Below are 12,445 nucleotides of genomic sequence, written 5' to 3' on the forward strand. Positions count from 1 at the left end.
GAAGAAAATTCGCGATAAGCCGGCCGATTGTCGGACAAACAACAAGTTGCCGATTGATAATTGTATTATATACATTAGCAGACGGAAATAGAGGCGCACCGTCGTTTCCGATAAACATGATGAAAATTCCACGGGTGTCGCCTAACATTCGCGAAAGCGGAACGAATCTTCCTCTTTCTCTCGCTATCTCTTTCTCTTTGCTCACGGGGCTCCTCTCGGGTGAAGCAGGGCGACTTCGATCGACGCCGGCAGGTGACGGTCGTAGCGCGAATTAAGTGTCATAAGATGTCGGCCGCGTGTGAAGGGTGTCTCATTGTCGTTTCTCGCCGCGGGAGCGAATTCCGTGCGCGATCCCGAGCGCCGCTCGCGTCGATGGATGTATCGACCGTTGCAATAACAGCGGACGTTTCCAAACCGCCACGACCGCGACGACCACGGCGGCGATGGCGGCGACTATTGTGTGACACCGACCCCGCGACCCTTCGCGTAAAAATAGAACGCCGAATCAAAACAAATACACGAGCGATTCTCCGCTCTCGCCGTCCGTCGCGTTGGCGAAACATCGGTCACGTCGCGATCGCGCCCCCCTCCCCGTGTACCTTGCAAACTTCATCCCCTGCGGAAGTCTGCGCGCGAGAAGGACCGCTGCCTCCTTGGACAAACACAGAAGCGGCCCTTTGCGGCTCTCGAACTCTGAAAGTCTCGCAATCGGCGCGATAAGTCGCTCACTCGCTCGTTCGCGACGCGTATCGACGCATTAATTCGATGCGGGCCTTTTTTACGCCGACCATTTCGCTTCGAGAAGTCCATCTCTCTTGTCGCGGTCTTGTGAATGATGCCACCCATTGTGGTATCATCAATGTCCCGGAGGAAAATAATAATGGTCACAAACGGACAAAACGTTTCCTCAATGCAAAGTTTCTACGTCCAAATTAAAAAGTTGATTACGTCCAAATGTTTCTGAGAAATTGCAACAGCCTTGTAGATAATATTGCAGCCTTGTGTGTTTTAGAATTTTGAGAAACTCTGAAAGATATCATTAACATGTTTCGGAGAAAGATAAAGATAAAAATACTCACAGAGACAGAGCGCAGTCTACGTTCCTTGTCACAAAGTCAAAACCGCAAGAGCGAGCGAACGTTCGCACGCTTCTCCCGAAAAATCTTGCTAGTGCTACTTGGCGCAAGTGTGAACACCGACGCATCGATCTATCCGTTAGCTCGTCTCACCGGTTCTTCTATTCGTAATGAATTTGTTGTACGCAGTTGAGATGACATTTGACACATGCAAATGAATGAGACGCGACGACGTTATTCGATAACCGGCAATTGCTGACCACCATATGGCACAATCAACGCGTTAAACAAATTCGAGACGAGTTCCTAAGACGCCGGATCTCGCGAGACAACGTGTGCACGTCTCCGCGGTGCGGCGGCGGCGGCGGCAGCGGCGGCGGCAAAGTTCGACGAACGTTGAAATTGGCCGACGGGGTTGCGTCGCATCGCGAAGGCTATCCGGCGCGGATTTCGCGGTGCGAGAGAAAGAAAAATCGTCTCGATGTCGAGAAGAGCGAGAGGAGGCTTGGCGGAAGAGGCGAAGGGCGAAGGGGGGGCAGCAAGCGACCGGCGGCGGAGAGACGACGAGAGAGAGAGAGAGAGAGAGAGAGAGAGAGAGAAAGAGAGAGAAAGAGATTATGTCGTCAAAACGGACGTGTGGCGTAGACGGCGGTTGTGCCCATTGGCCCGTTGACAGCGCAATGAGATCCTGATTTGCGCGGATGTATTTAATCGCGCGAGCGCGGACGCGCGCGCGCGCGAGAAAGAGAGAGAGAGTCGCGGGCTCGCGCGAGCGAGCGAGCGAGCGAGCAGTTGCGCGCATCGTTTAGCAATCAGGGAGAATGATGCAGCCAGAACGAACGGACGAACGGACGGATGGACGGATGGACGAACGGACGAGCGGACGGACGGATGGTCGGTCGACCGAGCCGGTGCATCGAGAAACGCGCCGTACGCGCAATCAGTATGCCCGCACAATTTATTTGTACACCTGTGCCCGCGCGCGCTCCTGCGGGACGCGTGAAAGAACGAGAGAGAGAGAGAGAGAGAGGGAGGGAGGGAGGGAGGGAGGGAGAGGACGATCTGGAAGTCGGAGAGTGCGAGAGGACACAACTGTTTTGCGAAAGAGGAGGAGGGCCCTTGCGAATTTCACAGAGTGGGACGTTGTAAGGATTTTCCTCGATTGTTTCTGGGAAATCCGCGTGAAGCTATTTCCATTTTTCTTCATAGTCCTTCGAGAAGACAGTCGAATGGGCAGTCACGTATTCGAGCTTCTTAATGATCCTCACACTTGTATTTCGACGAGACTCGCAAAGTCAGAAGGTCTCGTCGAAGGTTCTCGGAATTTTCCCTGAACCATTTGTCTCAATTCTGCTTAGCTCGAGAGAATGGCATATGACACGAATATTGCCTTTCGTCTCTTACCGCATACGGTGACTGTTTCCATTTGTAGGGAAATTCTTTTCGGACGAAGTTTGAGGAACCTTTCGGTTTCGGTATGAACGCGCCAACGGAGATATATTAGTCACCAAAGTTGTGCGGACCTCGAAAGGATTCTTTGAGGGTCTGCCTAGGAATCTGTAAGGAATTTTATTTCAATTCTTTCCAAAATACAGAATATCGCGAGATAATCTTTTTAAGATAATACCGCGAGATTAGTCGCGCAAATGCTCGATAAGGAACCATGCGAAATTATCTCCGTCCGGTTATCTAAAGCAAGCATGTCCGGAAGGACATTTCGCCGTCTCGTCACGGATCATTTCCATCGGCAGGCAGAAATGAGGTGGAAAGGGATCGCAAGAGCCTGTTCGCTGATAATACCGGTAGGACACACGTTTTTTTGCAGAGCACTCGGACGATAGCAAGTAACGAGAGCGGGTCGACGTGTATCAGTAGCAACAGAACACAATCGGTCACTTACGTCCGCATTTTGCTACATCTCTACGGGAACTTGTATCTTCCAGCACAGAATGCCGTGAAGAATCGCCTTCTCCTTTGAGGAGTCCCTATGAGAGTCTTCGATTTTGTCACCACCCAGACCGAAGTTGACATCTTCGTCAATCGTGACGATATTTGAAAACGACACAGACGACGACCCTCTTCAGACAAGAATGCCATGTGTAACAGGTCTGCGCGTTAACATCGTTTAGCGAAGTCTGCCTCGGAAATTAGAGAGTCCCATTATGCGCCCACGCATTGTGTGTTCAACCATGTGGCGCGCAACCGTCCGCACCTGTTTTCCTTGTTGAAAAACACACCGGCATTACTTTGCGCGCGCGGTCTTGACGCACGAACACGTTCCCCGTGGCGGGCTCGGCTCGCCGTGAGCTAGACGAGCGAGAGATTATTTGGATTCCGAAGAATGGCAACAATCGAGCTTTGTAATCGGTCCTCGAAACGATAAAGACTTTGTTGGCTACCCTTCCGGTGCCGCCACCGCCGCCGTTCTCTCCCCGTCTCGCGACCACCCCCTGATTTTCGCTTGGTTTCGCTCTCTCCCTCTCCCTCTTTCCTCTCTCCACCCTCCCGCCTCCACCCTCCTTCCTCCTTTCTCATCGTCACACACACAATCTCCCTTTCTCTCGTTACTCGGGCTCTAAGAGCTGGCCCAATGCTATCACCTGTTGACAATCGCACGCCTACGAATTCGCCCGCGTATCGCGCGATCGCGCCCCCGCCTCGCCCTCGCTCTCCGCCCGGCGACCTCTCTCTCTCTCTCTCTCTCTCTCTCTCTTTCTTTCGTTACGCGAGTTTGACGGCGTTCCAAGTTCGATGAATCGAAAGGGGGCTCGCTTTCACGCTAAAGGGTTCCGCGACGAGCCACGGCTTGCCACGACGATATTTCCCGGCATTTCCTTTCTCTTTCGCTGCTCAGCCCTCCCGCGGCAGCATTCACGTCGCTACGGCGATGATGATTCCACGAGAGCAAGGTCACGATCACGGACTGACGGCCGAGTGACGCGGGTCGCGAGATAAGATTGCGGCCTTCCGATCGGGTTCGGCGCGACGCGCTGCGAGACGCGACGAGACGCGGGATCGCGACGCGAAAAGCCAACGTCGGATGAATGAACACGAGTGCGAGGTGCACGCGCTACGAGCTGGCCGTCCGCGCGGGCAGAAGGAAGAGGATCGATCGGTCCGTTCAGGATTCTAGTTTTCGAGTGCGAGTCTATGTGCCGGGGCGGCACAATGAGCTTTCTCGTGTCGCACGGCCGATGCGCACACTCGCGCGCACTTACACGCGATCGCACGCGCGCTCGATAGGATAGATAGCCCTTTATGTGTGTGTGTGTGTGAGTATACGTGTGTGCGTCTACGCGTATGTACGCGAGTCTCTACGTATATACGAGTCTAGGAAAGCTCGGTGCCACAAAGGCAGTGCGCCATCGAGTATCGCAAACATTGATTTGAATCACAAAGACCGCCCGCGGTATTCCATTGTCGGACTCCGACTTATTGTACGCTCTCTTCTCCCCCCCCTCTCTCTCTCTCTCTCTCGCGCGCGCGCGCGCGCGCGCTCCATCGCCCGCTCGCGCTCGCTCTGTCTCTCCCTTTCCCACTGTCTCGCTCCGCTTCTCCTTTACCCCCGGCCTGCTACGTGTATCGCACGATCCGCTCTATCTTTTTTCAACGGTAACGACCTATCAATCCACTTATTCCGCGCGGTTTATATGCCACTTGTGGCATAGTTCGGCCTAACGCGCCGCTGTGTGGCGCCGGGCCGGGCCGGGCGAGCGGATAATGCGCGCCGATTTTTGTGGATACGCACCACCTGTGGGTCGGCCGCGCGAAACGCTCGCCGTGGGGTCTCGTCTTCGCGGGGTTGATGTTACTCGGGGGATAGTCGCGCGACTCACTCGCCGTCGCCGTCGGCGTTCGTTTGTTAAGCCAAATTCCGCTTAGCCGCTCTGCGGCTAACGCGCGCGCGCTTTTCGATGAATTTCATCAGGGCGACTCACCGCGCCGTCTCGGCCGCGGATTTGAGCGCCGATCAATCGGCTGCGCCTCGCTCTTGTCACTGTTCTCACCGTCGCGATAAGTTGGTCTTATCATCGGCGGCCAGCGGATAACGCCGCGATCTCGCTGCAACGCCGGAGGCCGAAGATCGTTGGCCTCAAGGACGGAATTGCGAAATGAGACGCGTCACTCGTGCAGCGAGACCGCGACGTCGACGAGCGTTTCGAAGCGTTCGCTCGCGAAAAGTAGTGAAGTACAATCGCGCGCGCGCGCGCGCGCGCGCAGCGGCTGTGTCGGAGCGGCGATTAGGAGGACGAGAGGCGAAGAGGGGCGAAGAAGTAGGTTACGCGAGGGGGACACACGTGTCGTCGAGCACGTTGCGCGCCCGAGCATCGATCCTCCTCGCGGAGAAGAGACGTCGGCGACGTCAGCGCGCCGACGAGACGAGCCGCGGCCTCGCGGAGCGAGGACCAGCCGCGTTTTCGTTCGTCTACGACGAAACGCCCGGCTCTTCCTCTTCTCCTTTTTCGCGCGTCTCGCCGCAACAGGTCCCCGACGCGGGGTGCGCCGAACAGCCGATGCGACCGCGACCGCCCGACTTGGAGCCGGCGACTCGGCGGTCTCTTCTTGGCGGCGGACGATCGGCGCAGTGCCAGGGAGAGTAGCTCGTCACAGAGGCGGACGACGTTGACCTTGAGACCGTCGAAATAATCGCGTCGATGATAATGATAGGTAAAGGAAAGGATCCGCGATTGGATAAGCTCGCGACGAGTGATCGAATGCATCAGCTGCGCGATTGGAGCTTCCGCATCCTCGAGAGAGGCGAAGCGACGGAGAAATCGATGCGATTTAAGGCTGACCTGACGCAATCATCTACATCGTCTACGTCGCTACGGGGAGAACTCGCGGCGGCGAGAGAGCGCACATGCGCGTGTATATACATATGGGAGTTTAGACGCACCGCGAGAAAAATCCCGCCGATAAGATAGCGTGATAATCGCGCAGTTAACTGCGGCGTGTGATTCACCGCGGCCGGAGAATCCGCGAGCTCGCGCCGCGACTTTGAGACATCCGACCCGTTCCCACCGGTCGATCCCATTCCCTATTCTGATCCGCGTCGGCAGAAATAAAGGGACTCTGCATTTTGACTTTTCGACCTCCGACGGGGAACCATGGGGTGCTCTCTTAGCTTCGACGCGTTTCCCACTGCGAAATTGCGAACAATTGCCGTCGACTTTCCGTCCCTCTCGCCTTTAATTCCGCGCAGTTCCATTCCCAAAAAGATATCATCTCCACTTGCGCTGGAGCGTCAACTGTCAACCCGGGACGTACATTGAACGTGTTCTTTTTCGATTTTCGAGCTGATGCAACGTTAATACTTGGCGAGTTCACGCGAGAAAACGAAACTCGCAAGAAGCAAAGAAGCACATTCAACGCCAAACGCGCGTCCATAGCGCACCCACCCGGTCCAATAACACCCCCAACAACAAGTCCGACTCACGTTGAGCCTTCAAAGTCGTCCCTTGGTCCGTCGCAAAAAAAAAAAAGTAAGGGACCTGGGAAAATGGAGGGAAAGCGTGGGAAGACAATATCCACGTAAAACGAGAGAACGAGTGGGAAACGTCGGTGCGTTATGACGCTCTCGCTCTCGCGTGCGAAGGAACGTATTAAGGTCTGTGGATGGTGTACGCATGTTGTACGTAGCGCGTAGCGGTACGTGCGTCCGACGGGTAGCCGATTTCGCGGCGCGAAGAGAAACGTCAGTGGTGCTCAGGGCGAGGAGAGGGAGGGAGGAGTCGGTGAGAGAGGAAAGCGGAAGGGGAGAACCCCGGTGGGGTAGCTGCGAGCAGCAGCAGCAGCAGCAGCAGCAGCAGCAGCAGCAGCAGCAGCAACCAAGGGAGGGAGTAGGAAAAGAGAGAGAGAGAGAGAGAGAGAGAGCGAGCGAGCGAGCGAGCGAGAGAGCCAACGGGAGAGAATGAGAGAGCAGACTTCGGTCTTGTTCGCCGTGACGTCACCGCGCTGCGAGCCCCGCCCTCATGGCGAACGGACCTGCCGATTGGTCGAGAGGAATGATGGCAGGCGCTGTTGCCAATCGATTGCCGTGAGCGCTCGAGCCCGGTCCGTCGTTCGGTTGCGATTCCCTCTCCGCCGGTCGGAGTGCGCTCCGTGGTGGGGAGGCGCGCAAAAAGTGGAGGTGGGGAACGGCCACCTTCGGCAGGAAGTGAGCTTCGACCCCAAGGAGTATAGCGTAAATGCTCAGACTGTTTCGTTCTCCGGTGGAGAGTGGAGGTCGCATCTCTCTTCTTTTGCATCGGGCATTGCAGCCTAATCGTAGTCGTTGCTGTCACGTTGGAACGGTAGCAGGGTGCGCGGTGTTTCGGGCGAAACGAAGGGAAATTTCGAAAAAAAGAGGAAAAAACGGAAAGCAAGAAGCGAACGTAGGTGGGAGCGAAGGTAGGAGTGAGCGAGCGAGCGAGCGAGCGAGCGCGCGCGCGTGGTGCACGTGCGGACTGCGTGTGAAGGTGTTTGGTCTCGTGCGTCGTTGCCGCACAGTCGTGTTGCGATTCGTCGAGCGTGCCATAGGCCGCAGCCAGTCAGAGTGGCCAGCGTGAGACACGGAGAGTGGTGAGAGACTAGCGGTGAGGGGAAGAAAGTGAGTGCCGTCAGTTCTCACTTGGACTCTGTGACCTGCGGATCCGTGCCAGGTATAGGGAGTATACTCTGCTGGGCGCTGCTTGTCAGCCGGAAGACGAGTCGTGTGTGTACGTAGGTAGGTACAGCCGGGCGCACACACGGGTCTGGTGAACGCCAGTTCGCGGAGTACAGACGTGGAGACCGATATAGTATAGTGATCGGAAAGTGCTTCCTACCGACATCGAGTTTTCAGGGACGAGTAGTCATTTCGTGAACAATATCCACGGCGATCCACGGAGGTGCACGGTGTGAGAGGGGGAGAGAGAGAGAGAGAGAAAGGGGTAGAGAGAGGGAGGAGAGAGAGAGAGAGGTAGAGACAGACATACACATTCACCAAGGACAAGATTCCGCTTGTGTCTAGTACAGTATGTGCGATAGTGCTTGTCGCATCGTTTGGACAGTGCTCTCGTGATCGCGCGATTCTTCGGATCGGAACTTGCATCATCTCGTATCGTACTCCCGACCAGGGGTGGTTCGGTGTCGCGGGTGTCGCGTTCTCGCACGCTCACCGGTGAGCCGCGGTTTCCACAGGCGCAAACACGTCATCCGGACGTAAACGGGCGACGCAGTCGTCAGTGACAAGTTGAGAAGCCACTTTGATGCCATCGGTCGGTGCGCGCAGGTGGACGTCGGGCAAGTGACGGCCCGAGGTAACCCGGGCCACCTCTCATCGGCTTCCAGATCAGATCCTCAGCGGGGCTGCTGCGTGACGCGCACCTTCGGCGTGCTTGGTCGCGATTTTCTTGACGTCGAGAGGTACCAGAAAAGGACGGCAAGCTGTACGGGCACAGGGAGGAAGACATGCTAACGATGGAGACGGATCTGAAGGGCGGCAACTTGCATGGTCAGATGCCACCGCATCCGCAGGGTGTATCGCCGATGGGACACCACGCCGGCATGTCCTACGGCACTCTCGGCTCGATCGTGCACAGCCCGGCGTTGTCGGGGAGCCCGCCTGGTGCGACCGGCCTCGGTATGGGTCTTCAGCATCATCACCAGGCCCAGCAGCATCACCCCTACGCCTCGATGCAGGTCGCCGCGGCCGCGGCCGCGGCCGTGCAGCAGCAGAACATGCACGCGATGGCGGCGCAGCAGAGCGCCCATCAGCAACAGCATCATCCGCACCAGTCGCAGCAGCAGCAACAGCAGCAGTCGCAGACGCAGCACCAGCCCAACAGTCACAGCGGCAGCAACAGCAACCCCGGCAGCAACCCCGCGAGCAACAAGAACAGCAACATCGACCGCGTGAAGAGGCCGATGAACGCGTTCATGGTGTGGTCGCGCGGCCAACGGCGCAAGATGGCCCAGGAGAACCCGAAGATGCACAACTCGGAGATCTCCAAGCGGCTCGGCGCCGAGTGGAAGCTGCTGAGCGAGCAGGAGAAGCGGCCGTTCATCGACGAGGCGAAGCGGCTACGTGCGGTACACATGAAGGAGCACCCGGACTACAAGTACCGACCGCGACGCAAAACAAAGACGCTGATGAAGAAGGAGAAATTCACCCCGGCCGGCATGGCCGCCGTCGGCGGGATGCTCGGTGTCGACCAACGGCAGGTAGGCACCGGCGCTGGGCCGCAGTCCAGCTCATTGACCCGTGATATGTACATGGTGCAACAGACCAACGGCTACATGCCCAACGGACACGCAACTGCCCATCACTACCTGATGCACGACCCGACGACGGCGACGGTCGCGGCGGCGTATCAGCAGCACCAGGCGGTCGCGTACAGCGGTCACATGAGCGGCGCCGCGGCCACCGCGGCCTCTTATCCGAGATACCCGGACGCGATGAGCCATCACATGGGCGGCGGCAGCCCCAGCCCCATCAACAGCTACATGAACGGTTACAGTGGATACCCAGGCACCACTGTGCCGGGCGGCTCACCCTCGCCCTATCATCAGGCGCAATCGGGCTCGCAGATGTCCAGTCACAGTCCAAGCGGCAGCAGCATAAAGTCCGAGCCTACGAGCCCGGCGAGTGGCGGTATTCACACGCCGACGCCGACGGGGCCGACGTCGGCGGGCGCGGCCGCCGGCCAGGCGGTGAAACGGGAGTACATGGGCCAGCAGCAGCAGCAACAGCAGCAGCAGCAGCCCAACCAGCAGGGTGATCTCAGGCAGATGATCTCGATGTACTTGCCGCAGGGCGTCGAGCAAGGAGTCGTGCACCACAGCACGGCCGTCTACTCACCCGGCCCGTCGCCGGAGGCGTTGACGCAACACCAAGTCCCTGTGCCGCACCTCCAGCACATGTAAGCAACGCATCATCTACGAAATATCCTCTCTTTTCTCTCTCTCTCTCTCTTCTCTCTCTCTCTCTCTCTCTCTCTCTCTCTCTTCTCTCTCTCTCTCTCTCTCTCTCTCTCTCTCTCTTCTCTCTCTTCTCTCTCTTCTCTCTCTCTCTCTCCGATACCTCCTGCTCGCCTGCGTTCGCTTTTACCGAGTTTTCGCTTCATCGCTCGCTCGTAGATATGACAAGGACGTCACCGGCCGCTTCAGCTTACTTTGGGAGTCATGTCGGAGCAATCAAGTTGACAGTCTTTTTGCAGACGAGGGATACGACTATATTTTTACGGGTCTTTAAGAAGCTGAGAGAAGACACACAATGTGACGATGTAATCGCAGGTTGTTCCCGGTGGAGATGAGCCCTGTTGTTTTGTTGCCGCACAAGAACGGAATCGGTGTAGTTTACTTTGCTGATGAGCGTTACATGAAACTTCTCGGGGACACTTGGCCGCACGATGAAGACGATGACGAGAGCCTCTTGTTTCATTTTTTCCGTTGCTCACACATATGCGTGAGCTTATGTCATGGTCAAATCCGGCGGGTTCCCGCGGCCGACGGTGGCTCTCGCAGAGAGTATTCCAGCAGCGTACCCTTACTCGGCCGATCGCTCGCCGGAATGTCGTCTCTCTCTCTCTCTCTCTCTCTCTCTCTCTCTCTCTCTCTCTGTGTATCCGTGAGCCTAATATTTACGTTCGACGTCGACACACGACATCGTTCGCCGGAACGACGCGTTCTAGCAGTCGAGTCGCTCAAATTTGACTCGGTCTCGACGTAGAGGACCGCGTACAAACAACGTCTCTATGCCGCGGACTTGCAACGACAATCCTGGCTACAGGACGCGATCGCGGACGAGCTTTGCGCCTCTTGACGTGATATATTCCGATTGTATTCGGCTCTCGCTCGAACAATGAGAGTGCTCTCGTCGCTTAGCGGGTTCTCTCGCTGATTCCTCCGCGACTCGCGATTGATCGACGCGACGCAACTCGACATTCGCAAGCGTCCACCTTCGCGCGCGTCTTGTCTCCGCGCGAGTCAAGGCGGATCCGCCTGGAATATGAACGTTAATATGTGCGAAAACACGCTTCCGATTGCTTCTCGTCGAAGTTCCCGCCGAACTCTGAGTCTCCCATCGTGCTGGCCTCTCTGCTTGTCGTATTTGTTATTTATATTTATTTACTTTTATTCGCACCTTTTCCGCAATTCTTTCCGTTTCCTCGCGCGATGGAACGGTGCCGGCCGACGATACGTCGTTGTCATTGGTGTATTTGGTTGAGCAATTTTTCAGATGTTTCTAATAAATTGTTGTCAATTGTTACAAAACATTGTGTACAGGTGTTCTTTTTGTTCGCTCTCTTTTGTCTTTGTCGACCTCTGATCTCGACTTACTAAGAGGACCCCCCGCGGCTCCGCACACGCGCTGATCCCGAGTGAGCGTTCGTGTCATGAGCGTTATTATTCGGCACCATCTATCTGTCTCTCTCTCTCTCTCTCTCTCTCTCTCTCTCTCTCTCTCTCTCTCTCTCTCTCTCTCTCTCTCTCTCTCTCTCTCTCACTCTCTCTCTCACTCTCACTCTCTCTCTTGCTAACTCGCAGGTCGAACGAGATAATGTTTCGCAAGCGATACACATCCATCTTCCTTTCCAGTTCTCCGGAACACGCGAGAGAATAACAAACGTCGACGACACGCGAAAGCTTGCCGAATCACGACTCGAACGCTCACGACGACGTCCTTTTGCCGCACGAGCGAACGATAATATCGCGCATATATACGCTATCGTGACAATGCTTCTGGACCCTATCATCGCCACCCCCCTACACCCCACCCCGCCGCCGCTGATTAACAGCTAAAACGATGATCTACGGTGTTACATCTCTTCCAAGCCGCCCCGGAAACCGCGGATACGAGTCGCTCGCGATTATTAGAGCTGTGCGCGCACACGCACGCACGCACGCACTCACTCTCTCACTCTCACTCTCACTCACTCACTCACTCACTCACTCACTCACTCACTCACTCACTCACTCACTCACTCACTCACTCATTCACTCATCCACCCACTCACGCACGCACGCACTCACGTATGTCACGTGCATACGGACACACGCACACCTGGACGGCTGCTAATCAGAGCCGGTACTTTCGAGATGTCGATGCGCCGGCAAATTATAGGCCGGCGTATCGTGGCGTCGAGTCGACAGCGGGAGAGAGAGATACCGTGAATTATCGGCTCTCGCGTGCGCCGGCCGAGATCCGCCGGCCCGCCTCGACGAGACGCGAGCGTTCTCTCTAACAATCCTTTTCCGCCAAAATCGCCGTTAAGCTGATGAAAGATTCGAATTCCCCCCGCATTTGCGCGCTCTCGCCGCGTGCGAGATCAATGGACGCGCGCGCGCACCCGCGCGATTAGTCTCACACGAATCGAGCCTCTCGCGACTCGCGGAAACGAAGGCGA

General features: G+C 56.4%; 1 protein-coding gene across 5 annotated transcripts in view; it reads left to right on the plus strand.

The window, feature by feature from the left end:
- Nucleotides 1-6,954: 6,954 nt before the first annotated feature.
- SoxN (SRY-box transcription factor soxNeuro) overlaps nt 6,955-12,445 on the plus strand; it is a 115,380-nt gene continuing 109,889 nt past the window's right edge. For 3 of the 5 annotated variants that reach the window (XM_025297209.1, XM_011154601.3, XM_011154603.3), the window contains exon 1: nt 6,956-9,958. In XM_025297209.1, the coding sequence (XP_025152994.1) occupies nt 8,508-9,958 (1,451 nt within the window). In that variant the 5' untranslated portion in view covers nt 6,956-8,507. Of the gene's footprint in view, nt 9,959-10,175; nt 10,777-12,445 lie in introns of those variants that run through there. The other 2 variants (XM_011154600.3, XM_011154598.3) reach the window with 2 other exon arrangements.

This window comes from Harpegnathos saltator, unplaced genomic scaffold, assembly GCF_003227715.2.
Source record: "Harpegnathos saltator strain DR-91 unplaced genomic scaffold, Hsal_v8.6 scaffold173, whole genome shotgun sequence".
Taxonomy (NCBI): Eukaryota; Metazoa; Arthropoda; class Insecta; order Hymenoptera; family Formicidae; genus Harpegnathos; species Harpegnathos saltator.